At 47.1% G+C, this 23,481-nt stretch overlaps 1 protein-coding gene across 5 annotated transcripts in view; it reads left to right on the top strand.

The window, feature by feature from the left end:
* palld (palladin, cytoskeletal associated protein) overlaps positions 1 to 23,481 on the top strand; it is a 402,860-nt gene that overhangs the window by 219,153 nt on the left and 160,226 nt on the right. For all 5 annotated transcript variants that reach the window (XM_048528001.2, XM_048528003.2, XM_048528004.2 and 2 more), the window contains 2 exons: positions 5,006 to 5,128; positions 11,461 to 11,767. In XM_048528001.2, the coding sequence (XP_048383958.1) occupies positions 5,006 to 5,128; positions 11,461 to 11,767 (430 nt within the window). The remainder of the gene's footprint in view (positions 1 to 5,005; positions 5,129 to 11,460; positions 11,768 to 23,481) is intronic.

Raw genomic sequence — 23,481 nt, 5'->3', positions numbered from 1 at the left:
AGAAATAGGCTAATTAGTCCCTCAAATCTGCTTGGCTATTCAACAAGAGATAATGGGAACTGCAGATGCTGGAGAATTCCAAGATAATAAAATGTGAGGCTGGATGAACACAGCAGGCCAAGCAGCATCTCAGGAGCACAAAAGCTGACGTTTCGGGCCTAGACCCTTCATCAGAGAGGGGGATGGGGAGAGGGAACTGGAATAAATTGGGCGAGAGGGGGAGGCGGACCGAAGATGGAGAGTAAAGAAGATAGGTGGAGAGAGTATAGGTGGGGAGGTAGAGAGGGGATAGGTCAGTCCAGGGAAGACGGACAGGTCAAGGAGGTGGGATGAGGTTAGTAGGTAGATGGGGGTGTGGCTTGGGGTGGGAGGAAGGGTTGGGTGAGAGGAAGAACCGGTTAGGGAGGCAGAGACAGGTTGGACTGGTTTTGGGATGCAGTGGGTGGGGGGGAAGAGCTGGGCTGGTTGTGTGGTGCAGTAGGGGGAGGGGACGAACTGGGCTGGTTTAGGGATGCAGTAAGGGAAGGGGAGATTTTGAAACTGGTGAAGTCCACATTGATACCATTGGGCTGCAGGGTTCCCAGGCGGAATATGAGTTGCTGTTCCTGCAACCTTCGGGTGGCATCATTGTGGCAGTGCAGGAGGCCCATGATGGACATGTCATCTAGAGAATGGGAGGGGGAGTGGAAATGGTTTGCAACTGGGAGGTGCAGTTGTTTGTTGCGAACTGAGCGGAGGTGTTCTGCAAAGCGGTCCCCAAGCCTCCGCTTGGTTTCCCCAATGTAGAGGAAGCCGCACCGGGTACAGTGGATGCAGTATACCACATTGGCAGATGTGCAGGTGAACCTCTGCTTAATGTGGAATGTCATCTTGGGGCCTGGGATAGGGGTGAGGGAGGAGGTGTGGGGACAAGTGTAGCATTTCCTGCGGTTGCAGGGGAAGGTGCCGGGTGTGGTGGGGTTGGAGGGCAGTGTGGAGCGAACAAGGGAGTCACGGAGAGAGTGGTCTCTCCGGAAAGCAGACAGGGGTGGGGATGGAAAAATGTCTTGGGTGGTGGGGTCGGATTGTAAATGGCGGAAGTGTCGGAGGATGATGCGTTGTATCCGGAGGTTGGTAGGGTGGTGTGTGAGAACGAGGGGGATCATCTTAGGGCGGTTGTGGCGGGGGCTGGGTGTGAGGGAGGTGTTGCGGGAAATACGGGAGACGCAGTCGAGGGCGTTCTCGATCACTGTGGGGGGAAAGTTGCGGTCCTTAAAGAACTTGGACATCTGGGATGTGCGGAAGTGGAATGTCTTATCGTGGGAGCAGATGCGGCGGAGGCGGAGGAATTGGGAATAGGGGATGGAATTTTTGCAGGAGGGTGGGTGGGAGAAGGTGTATTCTAGGTAGCTGTGGGAGTCGGTGGGCTTGAAATGGACATCAGTTACAAGCTGGTTGCCTGAGATGGAGACTGAGAGGTCCAGGAAGGTGAGGGATGTGCTGGAGATGGCCCAGGTGAACTGAAGGTTGGGGTGGAAGGTGTTGGTGAAGTGGATGAACTGTTCGAGCTCCTCTGGGGAGCAAGAGGCGGCGCCAATACAGTCATCAATGTACCGGAGGAAGAGGTGGGGTTTGGGGCCTGTGTAGGTGCGGAAGAGGGACTGTTCCACGTAACCTACAAAGAGGCAGGCATAGCTGGGGCCCATGTAGGTGCCCATGGCCACCCCCTTAGTCTGTAGGAAGTGGGAGGAGTCAAAAGAGAAGTTGTTGAGTGTGAGGACGAGTTCAGCTAGGTGGATGAGAGTGTCGGTGGAGGGGGACTGGTCGGGCCTACGGGACAGGAAGAAGCGGAGGGCCTTGAGGCCATCTCCATGCGAAATGCAGGTGTACAGGGACTGGACGTCCATGGTGAATATGAGGTGTTGGGGGCCAGGGAATTGGAAGTCCTGGAGGAGGTGGAGGGCGTGGGTGGTGTCACGGACGTAGGTGGGGAGTTCCTGGACCAAAGGGGAGAAAATGGAATCCAGATAGGTGGAGATGAGTTCGGAAGGGCAGGAGCAGGCTGAGACGATGGGTCGACCCAAAATCCACAAACCTGCCTGCCCTGGTCGATCCATCGTCTCAGCCTGCTCCTGCCCCACCGAACTCATCTCCACCTATCTGGACTCGATTTTCTCCCCTTTGGTCCAGGAACTCCCCACCTACATCCGTGACACCACCCACGCCCTCCACCTCCTCCAGGACTTCCAATTCCCTGGCCCCCAACACCTCATATTCACCATGGACGTCCAATCCCTGTACACCTGCATTCCGCATGGAGATGGCCTCAAGGCCCTCCGCTTCTTCCTGTCCCGTAGGCCCAACCAGTCCCCCTCCACCGACACTCTCATCCGCCTAGCTGAACTCGTCCTCACACTCAACAACTTCTCTTTTGACTCCTCCCACTTCCTACAGACTAAGGGGGTGGCCATGGGCACCCGCATGGGCCCCAGCTATGCCTGCCTCTTTGTAGGTTACGTGGAACAGTCCCTCTTCCGCACCTACACAGGCCCCAAACCCCACCTCTTCCTCCGGTACATTGATGACTGTATCGGCGCCGCCACTTGCTCCCCAGAGGAGCTCGAACAGTTCATCCACTTCACCAACACCTTCGACCCCAACCTTCAGTTCACCTGGGCCATCTCCAGCACATCCCTCACCTTCCTGGACCTCTCAGTCTCCATCTCAGGCAACCAGCTTGTAACTGATGTCCATTTCAAGCCCACCGACTCCCACAGCTACCTAGAATACACCTCCTCCCACCCACCCTCCTGCAAAAATTCCATCCCCTATTCCCAATTCCTCCGCCTCCGCCGCATCTGCTCCCACGATAAGACATTCCACTTCCGCACATCCCAGATGTCCAAGTTCTTTAAGGACCGCAACTTTCCCCCCACAGTGATCGAGAACGCCCTCGACTGCGTCTCCCGTATTTCCCGCAACACATCCCTCACACCCCGCCCCCGCCACAACCGCCCTAAGAGGATCCCCCTCGTTCTCACACACCACCCTACCAACCGCCGGATACAACGCATCATCCTCCGACACTTCCGCCATTTACAATCCGACCCCACCACCCAAGACATTTTTCCATCCCCACCCCTGTCTGCTTTCCGGAGAGACCACTCTCTCCGTGACTCCCTTGTTCGCTCCACACTGCCCTCCAACCCCACCACACCCGGCACCTTCCCCTGCAACCGCAGGAAATGCTACACTTGTCCCCACACCTCCTCCCTCACCCCTATCCCAGGCCCCAAGATGACATTCCACATTAAGCAGAGGTTCAGCTGCACATCTGCCAATGTGGTATACTGCATCCACTGTACCCGGTGCGGCTTCCTCTACATTGGGGAAACCAAGCGGAGGCTTGGGGACCGCTTTGCAGAACACCTCCGCTCAGTTCGCAACAAACAACTGCACCTCCCAGTTGCAAACCATTTCCACTCCCCCTCCCATTCTCTAGATGACATGTCCATCATGGGCCTCCAGCACTGCCATAATGATGCCACCCGAAGGTTGCAGGAACAGCAACTCATATTCCGCCTGGGAACCCTGCAGCCCAATGGTATCAATGTGGACTTCACCAGTTTCAAAATCTCCCCTTCCCCTACTGCATCCCTAAACCAGCCCAGTTCGTCCCCTCCCCCCACTGCACCACACAACCAGCCCAGCTCTTCCCCCCCACCCACTGCATCCCAAAACCAGTCCAACCTGTCTCTGCCTCCCTAACCGGTTCTTCCTCTCACCCAACCCTTCCTCCCACCCCAAGCCGCGCCCCCATCTACCTACTAACCTCATCCCACCTCCTTGACCTGTCCGTCTTCCCTGGACTGACCTATCCCCTCCCTACCTCCCCACCTATACTCTCTCCACCTATCTTCTTTACTCTCCATCTTCCGTCCGCCTCCCCCTCTCTCCCAATTTATTCCAGTTCCCTCTCCCCATCCCCCTCTCTGATGAAGGGTCTAGGCCCGAAACGTCAGCTTTTGTGCTCCTGAGATGCTGCTTGGCCTGCTGTGTTCATCCAGCCTCACATTTTATTATCTTGGCTGTTCAACAAGGCCATTAGCTAACCTTCTACCGCAACTCCACGTTCCCATTCTAGCCCCATCTCCCTTAATTCAGTAAATTCCAAAAATTCACAACACTTCAGAGAAGGCATGCCTCCTCAACCCCAGTCTGAACTTTTATCCTACATCTGTGATCCTTAGCTGTAGAGCTATTCAGGGAAAGCAACCTCCCAGCACCTACCTGATCAAGCCCTCTCTGAGCTTAATATGTATCACTGACAGTTCCTTCCATTCTCCAAATATATCAGACCTTTTCTACCCAATCCCTCCCAAAAAGATAGTCCTGTGATCCCAGAAGATCAATTACACTGCCTTTCATATCGTCAACCCACAGCGGGCTACAATATGTCACATTTTACTGTTCAATGTTTTAATTGACTGTGTTTGATCATATTTGTCTGTTGGCTGATCTGTGAAAAGTTTGCTTGATTGATTAAATATGGAAGTAGCCTCTGAGAGCTAAAATAAACAAAAGCTTCCAGTGAATGACCTGTGAAACCAGGCCTATGAAGAGGTATGTAGATATCCTGTGATCGCTGAGAAACTTTAAAGTCCTCTAAATAAACCAAGACTTTGAATTAATCCTCCACACAGCTGTGAGGTAACTCAAATCTATAAAACATACAACAAACTGCCGATGCTGGAGTCAGAAATAACACAGTGTGGAGCTGGAGGAACGCAACAGGCCAGGCAGCATCAGAGGGGCAGGAAAGTAGATGAATGCATTTGTTACAGAAGTCACAACATTGTTGTAATTCATTATTGGTACATCAGATAATATCCAAGTTGGACTTTCATTTATATAACCTAGTGAGCTTTATCATTGATGACTGGTTAGGATCCCATCTGTGAGTCGAGCATTAGTGTAAGTGTTGGACAGGAGTCACACTCAATAGCTATTGTCTTGATACTTTCAGAAGAAGAAATCTGCACCCTGGTGATTGCTGAAACCTTTGCAGAAGATGCCGGAACATTTACTTGCATGGCCACCAACCTTGCTGGCACCGTGTCTTGTAGTGCCCAGCTCACACTCAGGCCAGGTAGGTGATGTGGTGCTGTTTGTGCAGGAGAAGCAGTGAGGGGGAGCTGCTTCCGCTTAAACATAAGGGGATCTGTCCTAGCCGAGTAATGTGTGTGATACCTACATCATAAAACACTGAAGGGCAGAAAATTAAAAAGATACAACATTGAGGGATGACACAGTTTGAGATATTTGAAATTATTAAATAAAAGACTCTGACAGGAGGTGTAAAGGAAGTTTATTGCCTTGCATGGAAGTTTGGGGATGTGTGGTGCCTCGATGAAAACAAGCTAAAAATTATCGTTTTTCTGCCTGTTTGTGTCTATCTGTTTATTTTAAAATAACATGTCCTGGAGAAACTCAGCAGGTCGACGGAGAGAGAAAAACAGAGTGAATGTTTCAGGTCCAATATGACCCTTATTATCTATTAGTTTGCTTATCATTGACTGTCTTCCTCAATCTAGTTACCCGCCTAACTTCGCTACTCAGCAATCTCTATTTTGTAAGAATATAAGAAATAGGAGCGAGAATAGGCCATTCAGCCCCTGGAGTCTGTAAAATCTCAGCTGGTCTGCTCTCGCCCTCAACTCCTCCACCATGTGAACTCATCATAGCCCTCAACTCCATGATATTTCAAAAATCTATCTGCCTCCTCTTTAATTCCTTGCACCTTCCTCTGATTCCCATCTGTCTTTGGCTCTGGCAGACTTCTCAATTTTAACTGCGCAGCATGAAAAGTACAATTCATTCCAATTCAGATGCCCCAAACCAAGTTCTGTCCTGAGCTGATTCATGTTGCAAAGTTGCATCTGTTTGGGTCCTGTGTCACTCCCGATCAGCATGAATCAGAACCCTGCTCTGACTCAGGGCTCAGCGTACACTCAGCTGACAAAACCAGGAAAGCAATGACTTTGTGTCTCTCCATCACTGGGTTCTCCTGTCCTGGCATCTCGAGGCACCTCACACGTTAAATTACTTTGGATTTACATGTTGACTGTTGGATGGGCGAATGTGACAGCCACTCTGTACCAGCAATGAGTTCAGAGCCTAGAGGTGGTTGTTTTGATTCAATGGGCTGAACGGCCTTTTTTCTGTGCTGTGGGCCTCTCTGACTCTGTGACTCGAATGATAATAACACACTTTTGATTATCCATGCTGAGAGAGGACTGCCAGTCATTACCACCTTCGGGTCCTCAACATTCAACTTCAACCAGCTAACAGATTCAGAACAGGACAGGGTGGAGGGTTCCATCTCAAATAACAGAAACTTATATCTGAATATTGTCAAAGGTCTTTAACTTCTCCCGGGTGAGAGGAGTTGTGCAACAACCTCATTTTCTAATGTATCGAATATTTGGTTATCTTCTCCCATATTTAATACCGTGTTAGGACTGTGAAAATTTACATAAAATTTACCCTCCTTAAGAGTCTACGTTAGTGATGTCTTCAATTGCTACACATGCCTGTTTCCAAGGCTTGTGGAGCAGTCGCCTCAAACATTAGATACTGCCTGATAATGACCAAATGTTCTGAGGACATGGACTCAAATCCCCACCCTGGGGAATGGTGAAATTTGAATTCAGTCAAAATCCAGAATTCAAAAATACAGCTCATCTATTGGTGTCCACATAACCATTATCAGTTTTATTTAAAAAAAAACCATCTGCTTCACTACTTTGGGGAAGGAAACTGCCATCCTTACCTGGTCTGTCCTACATGTGACTCCAGACCCACAGGAATGTGGTTGACCTTTAATTGTCCTCTGGGTAATTAGAGTCATAGAGATGTTTAGCACTGAAACAGACCGTTTGGTATAATTCATCCATGCCGACCAGATATCCTAAATTAATCCGATCCCATTTGCCCATATCACTTCAAACCTTTCCTATTCATTTACCCATCCAGATGTCTTTTTCAATGTTGTCATTGTACCAGCCTCCACCACTTCCTCTGGCAGCTCATTCCATACATACACCGCCCTCTGTGTGAAAAAGTTGCCCCTCAGGTCCGTTTTAAATCTTTCCCCTCTCACCTTAAACCTATGCCCTCCAGTTTGGATACCCCCGTCCCAGTGAAAAGACCTTGGCTATTCACTCTGTCTGTGCCCCTCATGATTTTATAAACCTCCATAAGGGTCACCCCTCAGTCTCTGATGCTCCAGGGAAAATAGCCCCAGCCTATTCAGACTCTCTCTATAACTGAAACCTTCCAACTGTGACAACATCTTTGTAAATCTTTTTCTGAACCTTTTCAAGTTTAGCAACATCCTTCCCATAACAAGGAGACCAGGATTGAACACCGTATTCCAAAAGTGGCCTGACTGATGTCCTGTACATCTGCAACATCATCTCCGAACTCCTATACACTGTACACTCATCAATGAAGGCAAGAGTGCCAAATGCCTTCTTCACCATCCTGTCTGCGTGTGACTCCACTTTTAAGGAACTATGAACCTGCACTCCAAGGCCTCTTTGTTTGGTAACAGAGTGGCACGGTGGCTCAGTGGTTAGCACTGCTGCCTCTCAGTGCCAGGGACCCGGGTGTGATTCCATCCCCAGGTGACTCTCTCTGTGGGGTTTACATGTTCTGTCTGTGTGTGCATGAGTGGGCTAGGTTGGTTAACCATGGGAAATGTAGGAATACAGGGATTGGGTGTGATGCCGTTTGGAGTGTCAGTGTGTGATGAATGGCCTGCTTCCATGGTGTAGGGATTTTATCATTCTGAGTTTGTTTCGATATGCACTGTGCTGAAATGGGGGCTTTATTAGCTGCATACGTAGGGCAGGAATTTGTTTGTGCCTGTTGCTTGGAAATGGTATGCATCAAACTGTTAGGACCCTCTCAGAATGAGGTGTTGACGTAAGTATTTGTGACTGGTTTGTAGGTCCAAGTGAGTTCCACTTGTGTAGTCCCTATAGTCTATCAAGATTTTTCAAACATTCACAGGATGTGGGCATCAACATTTGTTGTCCATCCCTAAAATTGGAGACTTAGTGGGCAGCCATCTTGTGCTTGTGAGTTTTTCTGGGGCAGGGATTGAGGGATTGTTGGGTTCGTTCAGAAATAGCGAGATGACTGTCATGTCATTGAGGAAATGAGCGGGGAACGGAGGACTGGCGTACCTTCGACCAGAGCTAGGTGTCCCTGTTTTTGGACATAAATTCATATGACAGACTCACAGCTGGCCCGGTCAGAGATAGGTTGAGGTGAGGCATTGCCAGGACTCCCTCCTCACCCTTTCTTTTGCCCTTTTCCTGCCCAGACATACCCCCATCCAAAATTGTGTGTGGGAGAACATTGGGCTATTTGCCTCCTAGGTTGAATATTTCTGGTCACTGAGGAACCCACTGAGTTACACAGCAGCCTGGAGTGACCACCTCTCAGCCTTCCATTACGTCTGATCACAGGTCAGTTCAGGGAGATTTCTGCTCTCTCCTATGCCAGGAAAAGGAAAGAACACAATCAGGTATGTGGTCTGTAATATTGACCCAGATTTTCCAATGGTCAGATAGTCTATCTATTGGAATCCCAGCCTCAGCCGACTCCATGGAAAATCCCAGAAAATTACACTTTACAATAAGACTGGAAGAAATAGAAACACAGGTAGGCCATTCGGCCCCTCGTGCCTGCTCTTCCATTCTATAGGATGGGCAATATCCCTGCACACAGAACTCCTTTGAAAGGCTCCACAGAGGTAGGAGAATTTGGACAGTCCCAACTCACTTCAACCTAATGGTTGCCCAAGAAAACCCTGTTCCATAGGCAGCTTCTAACTGAGGAACACATGTGAGTGGTTTAGACATGAACTTGACTTGATCAGTAAAGCGATAGAGCCGCTGTCCGTGTTGTGGAAATCTAGAATTTTGCCCCACCACTCCTCAAAAATAAAAGCTATTGAGTTTGGAAACCAGTTGTAGATTTCTCACTGCGATGGAGAGATTTGTCCACTGTGAAATGTGGGACCTGGGCTGGGTAAGCAGAGCTAAGATACAGATCAGACATGATCTAGTTCATTAGTGGAGAACATGATTGGTTGGGGAAGTGGGAGGCCATGTGACCAATTCTTCATCCTCACTCTCTGTCTGATACTGTACCTGTACACAGTCAGACAGTATCCAAACTAAGGCAGATAGTTGCTCGAGCAACTTAATGGTGCTGCAATGTGGAATCAAATCTTCCTTGCTGTACATGACAGTGGAGTAAGATGGCAGAAGAATTACAGAGTTACTTGTGAGATGCCAAACCAAACGCTTTGAACTATCACTCAGGTAGAATCAATTTCTTTTTAATACATGTGAGGGAGAATAATTTGTACAGAAAGTATTTCCCTTAGGCTTACTGGCTCCGATTTCAATGGGAAACTAATAGTGGAATATATAGAGAGAGGAGGTACGTCTGCAGGAGCAGTGAGCACCTGTGATGTTAAGCTGAAATATTTTGGCTGGCAGTTGGCCCATTCAACATGCCTGTGTGGAATTCCAGGTGTCCTTTTGATAATGGAATGTGATCCATATCTTGCTGCTGTGGAGCAGCCGGTGATGCTACTGTGACCAGGTTAAGACACAAACCAGCCCAGTCGATCGACCTCCTTCCGTCTGTCACTGCCAAATGGCAGCGGCAGTGTGTGCCGTCGGCAAAACATCGTTGAAGGTCTTTCACTTGAACATTCCAAATCCACGACCACCGACCACCGGGAAGGACAAAGACAGCAGATACGTGGGAACACCACCCCCTGCAAGTTCCCCTCCAAGCCCCTCACCATCCTGACTTGGAAATATATTGCTGTTCCTTCACTTGCTGGATCAAAATTTATTTTTCACGTTCTTTCATGGGATGTGGTGTTTCTGTGTAAGGCAGCATTTGTTGCCAGTCCTTAAATGCCCTTACATTGAAGGGCTTTCTGGGCTGTTTCAAAGGACATCAGTGAATAAATAGGATTGTACAACATGGTCACAATTCAAATTCCAGATTTTATTAATTGAATTCGAATTTCACAAGCTGCCGTGATGAGATTTGAACCCATTTCCTCTGAGATTAACCTAGCCTTCTGGATTAACGATTGAGTAAGAATACCACGAGACAAGCGCCTTATCTCAAAAATCATGGAATTCATTTTCTGACAGCACTGTGGGTGCCCCTACACCAAAAATGGTCTGAGAAAGTGGATCACCAGCACCTCCTCCAGGGCAATTAGGGAATGACGCATCGAAAAGGTGCATTGCACCCTCAAATTCCAGCCGGGCCTGTAACTGAAACTGACACTTTAGGCTGCCGTGCCTGCATTTGCTCTTGATGAGAGAAACTCCAATCATCCCACTCTCCCCTTCTTTTCTCCACATTCCTGCCAATCCTTTCTCTTCAGATAATTATCTGATCTTCATCCAAAGACGTGATTGGAGCACCCCTCCTTCATCCCACTCTCTCAGGCAGTGGATTTGTCAGCACTAACCACATATTTCCAGCATATGAACATTTTTCCTCTCATTGCCTCTACTTAGAATACACCATAGAATCCCTACAGTATGGAAACAGGCCCTTCAGCCCAACAAGTCCACACTGACCCTCAGGGCATCCCACCCAGAGCCATCCCCCTATAACCCACCAAACCTACACATCCCTGAGCATGATGGGTAATTTAGTGCAGCCAATCCATCTTGCCTGCACATCCTTGGATTTTTGCCAATTTCCCTAAATCTGTGTCTTCTGCTTCTGGGTTCTTCACAAATGGGAGCAGTTTCACATTATCTACTGTTGAAGGCTTAGTTTGGCATCAGAATGGGTAGGTGCCTGTGTGGCTGTCCTCCATGCACTAACCGTAACCAAAGCTGATGGGGTCCTCACCTAGCACCCTCTGAACTGGCCAAATGTTCCCACCACCTCCAGCTTCACCTCAGGAAAACACCATGAAATTCTGCCCAATAAATTCAACTTTACAACATGCATTGGCAAGATTCGAACGTTTGATTAGAAACAAAGAACTGCAGAGGCTGGAAATCAGAAACGAAAACAGAAATTGCTAGACAAACTCAGCAGGCTCAGCATTCGGGGCTGTAGGCTCTGCATCAGAACTGAAGATGCTGCCTTAATTTTGTCAGAGATTTCTGGTTTTCTTTTGAACTCCTGGTGGAAGGTTGCAGACCTGAAGTGTTCACTCTGTTTCTCTTCCTGCAGATGCTGCCTGATCTTCTGTAGTCTCTGCTTTTATCTCAGGTTTCCAGCATCTGAAGTCTTTTCTGTTTTGAGCCTTTGAACTCTGGGCTGCTAGGCCAGCATCACAAATATCAAACAAAACAGGCATTGATTTAACAAACTACTCTAATTCCAACTTTCTCCTTCTCTCTCTCTCTGCAGGAGATGAAAATGCTCCAAACAATGGGAATGGACTAGTGGATAATATTATCCCATCACCTCAGAATGAAATTAGCTCATTAGAATTGCCTCCTAAGAGGACAGTTGACCCAGTCCAGGAGAAGAGCCTTGAGATCAAGCCTAGTGTGGCTGCCTTCGAACTGCAGCTCAGTCCTGTCGAAAAGTTACCCAACGGTAGTTCTAGGAGCCAAGAGATCAACGGACCAAGCCAAGGACAATGTACACAGTCTGCAACCACACTCCCATCCACAATAAAGGAACCACCACCTCTAGCTGCCAAACCCAAGCTGTAAGTACCGCAGTTTACTCATTCTCATTTCATCCCTCCTTTATTTTGAACGGAGCATCTTTGGTTCGGCACTATCATTGCAACAATTTTGCTTCACTTGTGCTTTAATGTAAAAGCACATTTGGAGCACGGTGGACAATATAGGTTTAACAAATTGACATGCATTTGTGCAGTTTTACAGTCAATTTATAATTTAGCACTGGCACATGTTCGCATCTTTCTCTTCTGAACACTTTCTGATTTGATTTGACTTATTATTGTTGCGTGTACCTATGTACAGTGAAAGGTTTTGTTTTGCATGCAGTGCAGGCAGATCATACCATGCAAAGTGCATTAGGGTAACAGAATAGAGTGAAGAATAGCATGTTACGGCTGCAGAGAAAGTGCACAAGAAGTGAGATCAACATTAAGTTTCAAATTTGAGAGATCCATTCAGAAGTCTAATAACAGCGAGGTAAAAACTGGTCTTGAATCTGTTAGTATGTGTGTTTAAATTTTTTATCTTCTGCCCACTGGAAGAGATTGGAAGAGACTGACCTTTAATGGGAGAAGTTATTGATGATATCAGCTGCCTTCAAGAGGTAGTGAGAAAGATAGTTGCAGTCAATGTGTGGGAAAGTTAGCTTGTGTGATGGACTGGGTTGTGTTCACAACTGCTGTGCAGTTTCTTACAGTCATGAGCAGAGCAATTGCCTTACAAAGCAATGATGCATCTAGATGTCCATTTCAAGCCCTCCATCTCAGGCAACCAGCTTGTAACTGATGTCCATTTCAAGCCCACCGACTCCCACAGCTACCTAGAATACACCTCCTCCCACCCACCCTCCTGCAAAAATTCCATCCCCTATTCCCAATTCCTCCGCCTCCGCCGCATCTGCTCCCACGATAAGACATTCCACTCCCGCACATCCCAGATGTCCAAGTTCTTTAAGGACCGCAACTTTCCCCCCACAGTGATCGAGAACGCCCTTGACCGCGTCTCCCGTATTTCCCGCAACACATCCCTCACACCCCGCCCCCGCCACAACCGCCCTAAGAGGATCCCCCTCGTTCTCACACACCACCCCACCAACCTCCAGATACAACGCATCATCCTCCGACACTTCCGCCATTTACAATCCGACCCCACCACCCAAGACATTTTTCCATCCCCTCCCCTGTCTGCTTTCCGGAGAGACCACTCTCTCCGTGACTCCCTTGTTCGCTCCACACTGCCCTCCAACCCCACCACACCCGGCACCTTCCCCTGCAACCGCAGGAAGTGCTACACTTGTTCCCACACCTCCTCCCTCGCCCCTATCCCAGGCCCCAAGATGACATTCCACATTAAGCAGAGGTTCACCTGCACATCTGCCAATGTGGTATACTGCATCCATTGTACCCGGTGCGGCTTCCTCTACATTGGGGAAACCAAGCGGAGGCTTGGAGACCGCTTTGCAGAACACCTCCGCTCAGTTCGCAACAAACAACTGCACCTCCCAGTCGCAAACCATTTCCACTCCCCCTCCCATTCTCTAGATGACATGTCCATCATGGGCCTCCAGCACTGCCACAATGATGCCACCCGAAGGTTGCAGGAACAGCAACTCATATTCCACCTGGGAACCCTGCAGCCATATGGTATCAATGTGGACTTCACCAGTTTCAAAATCTCCCCTTCCCCTACTGTATCCCTAAACCAGCCTAGTTCGTCCCCTCCCCCCACTACACCACACAACCAGCCCAGCTCTTCCCCCCCAACCCACTGCATCCCAAAACCAGTCCAACCTGTCTCCGCCTCCCTAACCGGTTCTTCCTCTCACCCATCCCTTCCTCCCACACCAAGCCGCACCTCCAGCTACCTATTAACCTCATCCCACCTCCTTGACCTGTCCGTCTTCCCTGGACTGACCTATCCCCTCCCTACCTCCCCACCTATACTCTCTCCACCTATCTTCTTTACTCTCCATCTTCGGTCCGCCTCCCCCTCTCTCCCTATTTATTTCAGAACCCTCTCCCCATCCCCCTTTTCTGATGAAGGATCTAGGCCCAAAACGTCAGCTTTTGTGCTCCTGAGATGCTGCTTGGCCTGCTGTGTTCATCCAGCTCCACACTTTGTTATCTTGGATTCTCCAGCATCTGCAGTTCCCATTATCTCTGATGCATCTAGACAGGATGCTTTCTATAGTGCCTCACTGAAAGTTGGTAAGAGTGCCTGTGGACATGTCAAATTCCCTTAGCCTCCTGAGGAAGTAGAGACATTTTTGCATTTACTTCACCATCTCATCAACGTGGATGGACCAGGACAGATTGTTGGTGATCATCACTCCCAGGAACATGACGATCTCAACCAGCTCCACCTCAGCTCTATTGTTGCAGATGTGTGCGTGCCCTCCACCTGGTTTCCTGAAGTCAATGACCAGCTCTTTCACGCCAAGGAAGAGATTATTATGGTTACGCCACACCACAAAGCACTTTATCTTTCTATCTCGTTTGTATTCTGACTCATCATTGTTTGTGATCCGACCGATAACTGTAGTGTCGTCAGCAAACTTGTCGATGGAGTTAGGATGGAATTTGGCCACAACAGTCATGATTGTACAGGGAGTACAGTAAGGGGCCGAGTATACAGTCTTGCAGGATGCCTGCTTTGAGTATTGTCAAGGACAAGGTACTGTTGCTTGAGGTTTGTGGGCCAGCAAGTTGAGGATCCAGTTGCACAGGGCAGAGCAGAGTCCTATATCTTGGAGTTTGAATATTAATTTGATTGGCATTGTAGTGTAGAAGGTGGAGCTGTGCACATACCAAGGATTTTTTTACAGCTATTGGAGAGATCAAAAGATGAGGCCGTGAATATGAAATAATGATGAATAAATGCAAGAGGGAATTCTGGAGGAATCTCTGTGCTCAGAGAGTGATGAGAATGCAGAACTTGGTAGCACGAAAAGCAATTGAGACTAAGGTGCTTTTAAGGAGAAAGTAGGTGAGGGAGAGAGAGCAAAGTAGCAGATGATGCTGATGGGGTGAGATGAGGAGATGGGTTAGACTCTGACATGGAGTACATGGGTCAACAGAGCTGTCTTCGTGGTGCAGATTTTACGCTTGCAGTCTTCAATCTTGAGCCTAGACGAAGAGAAGATTCAGCAATGATAACATTGGGTTGACCAGACAAAGCAACCCAAGCTTTTGAGCAGTCATACCAGGTCAATACAGCAGTGACTGTTCCTCTGATGGGAACAAGTAGCCAATTAGACCTAATAAGGTTTATGGTTATGGCAAAGAGTTCATTAAATAAATTACACCATCAGTGTTTATTAGGTAACTAAATTGAGGTTAAGGTTAACTTGAAACAGCAGACATAGTTGCTTTAGGAACAAAACCAGAAATTGCTGGAAAAGCTCAACAGGTCTGACAGTATCTGTGAAGAGAAATTAGCGTTAACGTTTTGGGACTGGTGGGCTCTTGCTCAGAAGGGTCAGTTTCTTTAGGCTTCTTTGGTCTGTCAGATTTACTGTCGGTCATTCAATTGGTCTCCGGCTGTGGTAGACTGCCGTCTTATAGGACAATGTCTCGTTCTGTGCTGTACGGGCAGGTGTTCGTCTCATTTCAACGTGAAGGGTGTTTGCAGATGCCACCAGGGAAAAGGTCAAAGGGTTTGTTCAGCTCAACGAGAAAGCCAAGTTAATTAACGCAGCATTTCAATCATTTTATTAACCCTGGTCCATCAACACGACATGGCTCATTAATTGTTCTATATGAATTACCTGTGTCTCAGCCAACAACTTGAACCACTCCCCCACCCTAACATTGTTGCGATGGATGGCGTTTATTCAAACTGAAGTGATCGGTATGTTCATTTGGCAGGATAGCAGAAAGCTGCATTGACTGATTGAACTCATGTGTGAGGGTTGATGTGCGTGTGTGTTCACGCTTAAATGTGACGGAGTGTGTGGGTGTGTGTATGTCTGTGTGTGTTCCTGCTCCAGTAACTGTATATATGCCTCTACCTTTCCCTCCCACAGGGATACAGTACACTGGACACCTCAAAGTGAATGACTTGCTGCCAGTGATAGCGTGCAAACAGTTCATGTTCTATATACTTTGAGGGATGCTCAGCCCATTTTAAAAAATTAAGATTAAGATTAAAATTCAGAGGATTAGGCTTTGCAGGCAGGGCCTGCATCTGTGACACATCATTCATTGACCTTCTGAAAGTGATGGTGAACTAAACTGGAACTACTGTGGTGTATTTGCTGTAAGAGGCAATTGCAGGATTTTGACCGAACAACACTGAAGGAAAATCAAATCAAGGTGGGGGTGGCTTAGAGGGGAAAGGCCGTATCTGTTGCCGTTGTCGTTTTAGATGGAAGTGGTCGTGAGTTTAGAAGGTGCTATCTGATCATCTTCGGTGAATTTCTGCAGTGCATCTTGTAGATAGTACACACGGCTGCGACTGAGTGTCGGTGGTGGATGGAGTGGGATGTTTGTGGATGCGGTGCCAGTCAAGCGGGCTGCTTTATCCTGGATGGCATCAAGCTTCTTGAATGTTGTTGGAGCTGCACCCTTCCAGGCAAATGAGAAGTATTCCATCACATTCCTGACTTGTACCTTGTAGATGTTGGACAGGCTTTGGGGAATCGGGGGTGAGTTATTTGCTACAGGATTCCTAGCCTCTGGCCTGCCCTTGTAGCCACAGTGCACATATGGCAAGTCCAGTCCAGCTTCTGGTCTGTGATAACCCCCAGGATATGATTGTGAATATGTCTGATCAAATCCTACGAACAGTAAAAATGCCTCAATATTTGAACAGCACGATCCCATTCCCTGGGACTTTAGCTGTTGGAAATCCAGCATCCATTGTCTTCCCGTGCTGCTTATCTCTTGAATACAGTTTAAGTGGAAATCTGCCAACAAATTGATGTTTATCAAATCTGTTGTTTAATTCTGGCAGGGCCTGATGTTCAAGAGATGTTTAAACATGTGCATAAGTCAGTCACAAACTGTAGATAAGGCATCAATAATCAATCCAAACCACTGACGATGGTGGAAATCTGAAATAAGTGAAACACTGAGAGACCTGGAGGAGGCAGGAAGGTGTTGCTGCACTTGTGAAAACAGAAACAGAGTGAACAATTTGAGTCTAGTACAACTCTTCTTCAGAACAGGGACTCGGCAATGTGCTAAAAGGAATACAGTATCTTTCATAGCCTGTGGCCATCTCTAACTCTCTTTACAGCCATTAAAGGAAACTAAAGGGGTGATATTATGGCTCAGAGGTTAGCACTGCTGCTTCACAGTGCTGGGGACCCAGGATCAATTCCACCCTCTGGTGACTGGCTGTATGGAGTTTACACATTCTCCCCCTGTCTGCATGGTTTACCTCTGGGTGCTCTGGTTTCCTCCCACAGGCCAAAGATATGCAGGGTGGATGGACTGGCTGTGCTAAATTGCCCGTTGTGTTCAGGGGTGTGTAGATTATGTAGCTGATGAGAGATGCTCTGAGGAGCAGTGTGGACTTGTTGGGCTGAAGGCCCTGTTTCCATACCGTAGGGATTCTAAGATTCTATGTGCAGGCTTGGTGGATTGGCCATGCTAAGTTGCCCATAGTGTCCAGGGGAGCGTAGGTTAGGTGGATTAACCATGGAAAATATGGGGCTACAGAGATAGGGTAGGTGGTGAGACTTGGTGGAATGCTTTATGGAGGGTTGGTGTGGCCTTATTGGGCCAAATGATCTGCTTCCACACTGTAGGGATTCTATGAAATAATGCCATTTGCGTTTGCCAGTTTTATTGAATATGGTGCATGTGGCAACCAATTTGTGCACAGCTCCATTCTGCAGTTTGTTGATCCACTGTGTTTCTCTGAAAGCCTTGTGCCTCAAACCCAGGGCCTTGTTTTTTAACCCAGCCAGAATAAACCATCTATACATAATCCCCTCGTCCAGCTGAGATAAACCCTGTTGGTAATAACAGGTCTGTTGGAGAACCATTGTCTTCTACATTTTACACTCTGTCTACAATTGGGGCCAATGGGAAGGTAGTGCAGAATTGGCGGGCAGTATAGGGTGCGGAGCTGGGAGAGATTGGGGGTAAGATGTCACAGGGGCTGGTGAATAGAGGTGTGGGGGTGGGGGTTTGGGGAGGTTGGTGTTGCAAGAGGAAAATGCAGAAGGTGGGAAGAGGCATAAGGAAGGTGGTGGGGGGAGGCAAAGTGTCGAGCACTGAGAATTGGAGCATGGAGCCATTGCTATCTCTTTTGACAGCTTTAACACATGCACAAGTCTCAAAAGGCTACGTGACTACAACACCTGAAAAGCAGAAAGGTTGCGATTTAAGGAGCAGGATTTACTTTGTACGACAAGCTGCTGCATGTCCCTGGATCCTCTCATTCACCTTGGCTAAGCCCACGCTGCCTCACAGCCTTGGGCCAATACAATGGGAGCTTGGCCCTAGAATCAGACTCGGAAATTGGTGCAGAATCTAAAGACTAAGATAGACTCATACCAACCACTGCTAATGCAAGCAAATGCCTGTCAGGTCTTTAACAAAGGAAAACCATGTCTCTAATTGACTAAAACAAACAATACAGTTTAATATAACTTAACAAGCTGTGCATTCCAAATCTTAATTACTTGTTGCATTGCTCTTCCTCATGTTGCCTCTGATGCTTTTGTCAATTTAATGTGTCCCCTCTGGTTCCTTGCTCTTCAATCAGTGGAAACAATTTCCCCTCCTTCAAGCTATCTAAACTTTTTGATGTTTTTATTAAATTTCCTCGCAACTTCCTCTGCTGAAAAACAACCAACTCCATCACTTTTATTAAATCTTTCACAGGATATGGGCATTGCTGACTGAACCAAAAGTTATTGCGCAGACTGTATCTGCCCTTGATAAGGTAGCTTTGATCTGCCTTCTTAAATTGCTTAGAGTCCTTGGGATGTTGGGATGTCCCACAATACCCTTAGGGAAGGGAGTTCCAGGATTGTGACCCAGTGCTGGAACGGCGATATATTTCCAAGTCAGGATGGTGAGTGGCTTGGAGGGGAACTTAGAGGGGGTGGTGTTCCCATGTATCTGCTGCCCTTGACCTTCTAGATGGAAGTGGTCGTAGCTTTGGAAGATGCTGTCGAAGGAGCCTCAGTAAATTGCTGCAGTGGGTATTGTAGATGGCACACACATCTGTTACTGAGAGTCCGTGGTGGAGGGAGTTGATGTTCAAAATGATGTATGTAGGTGCCAGTCAATTGGACTGCTTTCTCCTTAAACCCATAGAATATAGAACAGTACAGTATAAGCCCTTCAGCCCGCAATGTTGTGCCAACATATTATCCTACTAAGCTCGAGCTACCCTGCATACCCTACATTTTACCATCATGTAAACATTCCAACATTCCAACACCCTCTTGATTGTGCCTTGTGAAGGGTGAACAGGCTTTGGGGTGGCAGGAAGAGAGATACTCCTAGCTAAGTAATTCCAAAGAAGACTTATCACTCTCTGTTAATTGCAACGACCTACTGCAGGTGCTGCGTATTTGAAATAAACACAGAAGGCTAAAGAAGCATAGAAAAAGAGAAATAGGAGCAGGAGTGGGCCGCTCGGAACTTGACACCTGCTGCTCTGATGAAGGGTCTAGGCCGAAACATCAGCTTTTGTGCTCCTGAGATGCTGCTTGGCCTGCTGTGTTCATCCAGCCTCACATTTCATTATCTTGGATTCTCCAGCATCTGCAGTTCCCATTATCACTGCACCATTTAAGATTGTTTGATTCTCTGAAGGTGACAAGGCAAGATGAAAGAGTTGTATATAGACTTATAAATAAAGGCATGGGGCATTAAAGCAAGAAAGTGATTCTACACCTCTACAAATCATGGGCAGACCCCATTTGGAGTATTGTGTTCAGTTCTGAGCACCTTATTTAAGGAAGAATGTTAAAGCCCTGGAGGGACTGCAAAGGAGATTTACTAGAATGATACCAGGAATGAGGGATTTCAGACATAAGGAAAAATCTGAGAAATTGGGCTTTATTCTCCTTGGAGCAGAGAGGATTAAGAGGTGGGGTTAAAATTGATTCAGATGTCAATGGAGAATCTGAGATAACAAAGTGTAGAGGTGGATGGACACAGCAGGCCAAGCAGCATCAGAGGAGCAGGAAAGTTGACATTTCGGGTCTGGATCCTTCTTCGGAGCTTCACTTTCCGAAACGTCAGTTTTCCTGCTCCTCTGATGTTGCTTGGCCTGCTGTGTTCATCCAGCTCTACTCCTTGTTACCTCAGGATTAAGAGGTAACCTTATTCAGGCATTCGAAATTATGAATCATTTTGACGGGCTGAAGGAGGATATTCTGTTCCCAGTGGCTGGTATGCCAGTGAGTAAGGGCCACACTTTCAAGATTGTCAGCAAGTGAGCTAGGAGTGAGACAAAGAGAAACTGTTTTACTCGGAGTTGTTAGGGTTTGGCTGGGAGAGTGTTGGAGGTGGATTCTGTAAGAGGTTTCAAAAGAGAGCTGGATATATGTTTGAAAGTGATGACTTTAAAGGGCTACAGATATAGGGCTAGAGAGTGGGACTGGATGGGTAGCTCTTTCTGAAGGTACAGACACAATGGGTTGAATGGCCTCCCTCTGTACTGTATATTCTATGATTCTAAGACCTTTGAATATCAAGAGAATAGGGCCTGTCTTAGTTTCTCCAGTTTATCCAAGGACTGACAACAGTCCCTCCTTGCTTGCATTCCAATCAATTCCTTCTGAAAATAATGGCATCCCATAAAACAAGATATCCAGTTATGGATCTGCGTGCTTGCCTTAACTTGCGTGGGACCCTCGATGTTTCTCTGTGATAAGAGAATTTAGGATTTCAAAGTGATGTGCATCTTCCTTCTCAAACCCCGTCTGTCACTCCACAACTTCCTTGCCTTTTCACCTCCTGCAAGCAACCTCAAAGGTAGACAAGCCAGCTGAGCAACATACTGTTTTGAAATGTTTCACACATAAATGCTAGCCATCGAGAGACACGAAATTCAAGGCTTAACTTTGACTGATGGTGTGCTCATGGGTGTGAGAGGATTAGCACACCCAGGCCAAAAGATCCATTTCCAAATGTACAAAACAAGCTGCAGCTGCAGTGAAAAGACAAACGGTGCCTTATGAGTGTCATGAAACTGTCCCATGTGCAATTAACTTCAAACTAGAGCCACAGACATGTACCTTGACCAGGATTTCACAGAAACACGTCATATTGGAGACAGTTGTCCTGTGTGCTGAGTTGTTTGATGTTGGGGCATCCATTTTGCTGTATTCCCTGATGGTTGATTTCCATCATGCCAAATGCATCTACAGTCTCAGAAATACTGAAAGATAGAAACTGGGAGCAGGATTCTGGACAGCTGACCTCTCCAAGTTCCCACCGTCCCACACACCAATGGGTAGCTGCACCCTCTCACACCAACTCTCCTCTTCTGTTTGCCCATGCCAATGTGACCCTTTGTTTCTTTTCCTGCAAGTATTGGTCACCCTGCTTAAAACTGGGCTAGCCACAAAACCAAAGAGACCTAGCAGTGCAGGTTCATAGTTACTTGAAAGTGGAGTCACAAGTAGACAGAGTAGTGAAGAAGGTGTTGGGTATACTTGCCTTTATTGGTCAGTGCATTGAGTGTAGGAATTGTAAGGTCATGTTGCAGCTGTACAGGACATTGGTTAAGGCACTTTGGAACACTGTGTTCAGTTCTACTCTCCCTACTAGAGGAAGGATGTGGTGCAACTTGAAAGGGTTCAGAAAAGATTGGAGGGTTCGAGCTATATGGAGAGGATAAATAGGCTGGGACCATTTTCCCTGGAGCGTCAGAGCCTGAGGGGTGACCTTATAGAGGTTTATAAAATCATGAGGGGCATAGATAGGGTGATTAGCCAAGGTCTTTTCCCTGGCATGTGATAGTCCAAAACTAGAGGGCACAGGTTTAAGGTGAGAAGAGAAAGATTTAAAAGAGAACTGAGGGGCAACTTTTTCACACAGAGGGTGGTGCATGTATGGAATGAGCTGCCAGAGGAAGTGGCGGAGGCTGGTACAATTACAACATTTGAAAGGCATCTGGATGGGTACATGAATAGGAAGGAGTTGGAGGAATATGGGCCAAAAGCTAGCAACTGGGACTGAATTAATTTAGAATATCTGATTGGCATGTAGGAGTTGGACCAAACAGTCAGTTACTGTGCTCTACATCTCTATGATGCTGAACACTGAACAACGTATGAGTGCCTTTAAAACTGTGTTCCCAATACAAGCAGCTTAAAATTGAACTCATATTCAAGAATCTCAAAACTAGGGGCTTAGGTGTAAATAGCTGGGTACAGGGCACTGACATTGCTAGCCAGCTTGGTGCCTGCAGTCAATAGTTTCTGATTCACACTGCGCACACAATCAAGCCCCTCTATACTATACCCCCACCCCCATCCTGGTCCCCACAGAAAGTTTACATTGACCTTTCCAAACACTTGAGTTGTATCAGTGTAATTTATGGTATTGGTGTGAAGGCAGACATATATATCCAGTCAGCGCACATGCAGTCAAGTACACACGCACACTCAGACACACATGGCTTCAGTTTAGGCTCTTCCTCTGGTTATAAGTGTGTCCTGGCCTCAACTCTGAGAGCTTCGGTATTTGAGATGGAAATCACAGCAATTTTAAACTGAAGAAAATGCACCAAGTGGAAGTTTTTAATTGGGATTGCTATGAATACTGGGCTAAGGAATCTGTGGAATATTTGATGTTAGTGGAGCTGGGGACAGATTATATCTAGATGTACGTTTTTGGCTCTAACCTCTGCACAACTTTGTCAGCCAAATTGGTTTAGCTGTGTTCCAGGTTTGGTGTTCAGATAGTGCTGAATGTAGGGAGTATCAGTTTACCTATCGAATCTAACTTCTGCAGCCCAATAGCCATTAATGGCAACAGATTAGGCAGGAGATACAGAGGTATCCTTTGGAGCTCCTTTTTATTTATTCGGAGGGGTTGTGTGCCTCGGTAGCTGGGACACCATTTCTTGTCCATCTTTAATTACCCTTGAGAAGCTGGTAATGAACAGCTTTCTTGAACCACATACTGCCCAGGGTGTAGGCACACCTATAGTGCCGTTAGGAAGACAGTTCCAGGGTTTTGGCCCGGGGCAGTGAAAGGGTACATGATTCGAGCCCATGTGTCTGCTGCGCCGACCAATAAGATCATATTGGATGTTGATTGCAGCGAATAACATTTAGCTCCCTTACCCATCAAGAAACTATCTACGTCTGCCTTACGAATATTCAGTGAAGCCCCTGTATTGCCGGCTGAGGGAGAGGACTGAGGACAGTCTAACGACTGTCAACCCTCTCGGAGAGGATAGAAAGACTAGTAGTTATAGAGCACGGTAGGACAACTGAAATAGCTTTGCAGCCAATTTACTCACAAAAAGTTCCCACAAATTGAATACAAAAATAAGATATTTTTAACGACATTGATTGAACAATTAACTTCATTCAGAGCCCAAAGTTAATAACAGCACCTTAAAATCAACGCTGTACGTCTGTTTGACTCCTCATTAGACAGACTTGTACAGGGTCTTTTCAACTGAATGATATAACTTAAAGTTGTATTGCAACAACTTGCATTGATGCAGTGCCTTTTACTTTGCAGACAGTTCCTGGGTGGCTCCCAGAAACATGACCAACCAAAATTTTACACTGAGCCAAATAAGGAGA

This window comes from Stegostoma tigrinum, chromosome 3, assembly GCF_030684315.1.
Source record: "Stegostoma tigrinum isolate sSteTig4 chromosome 3, sSteTig4.hap1, whole genome shotgun sequence".
NCBI lineage: Eukaryota > Metazoa > Chordata > Chondrichthyes > Orectolobiformes > Stegostomatidae > Stegostoma > Stegostoma tigrinum.
The sequence above is the reverse complement of the archived record's forward strand: the minus strand, read 5'-3'. Positions and strand labels throughout refer to the sequence as shown.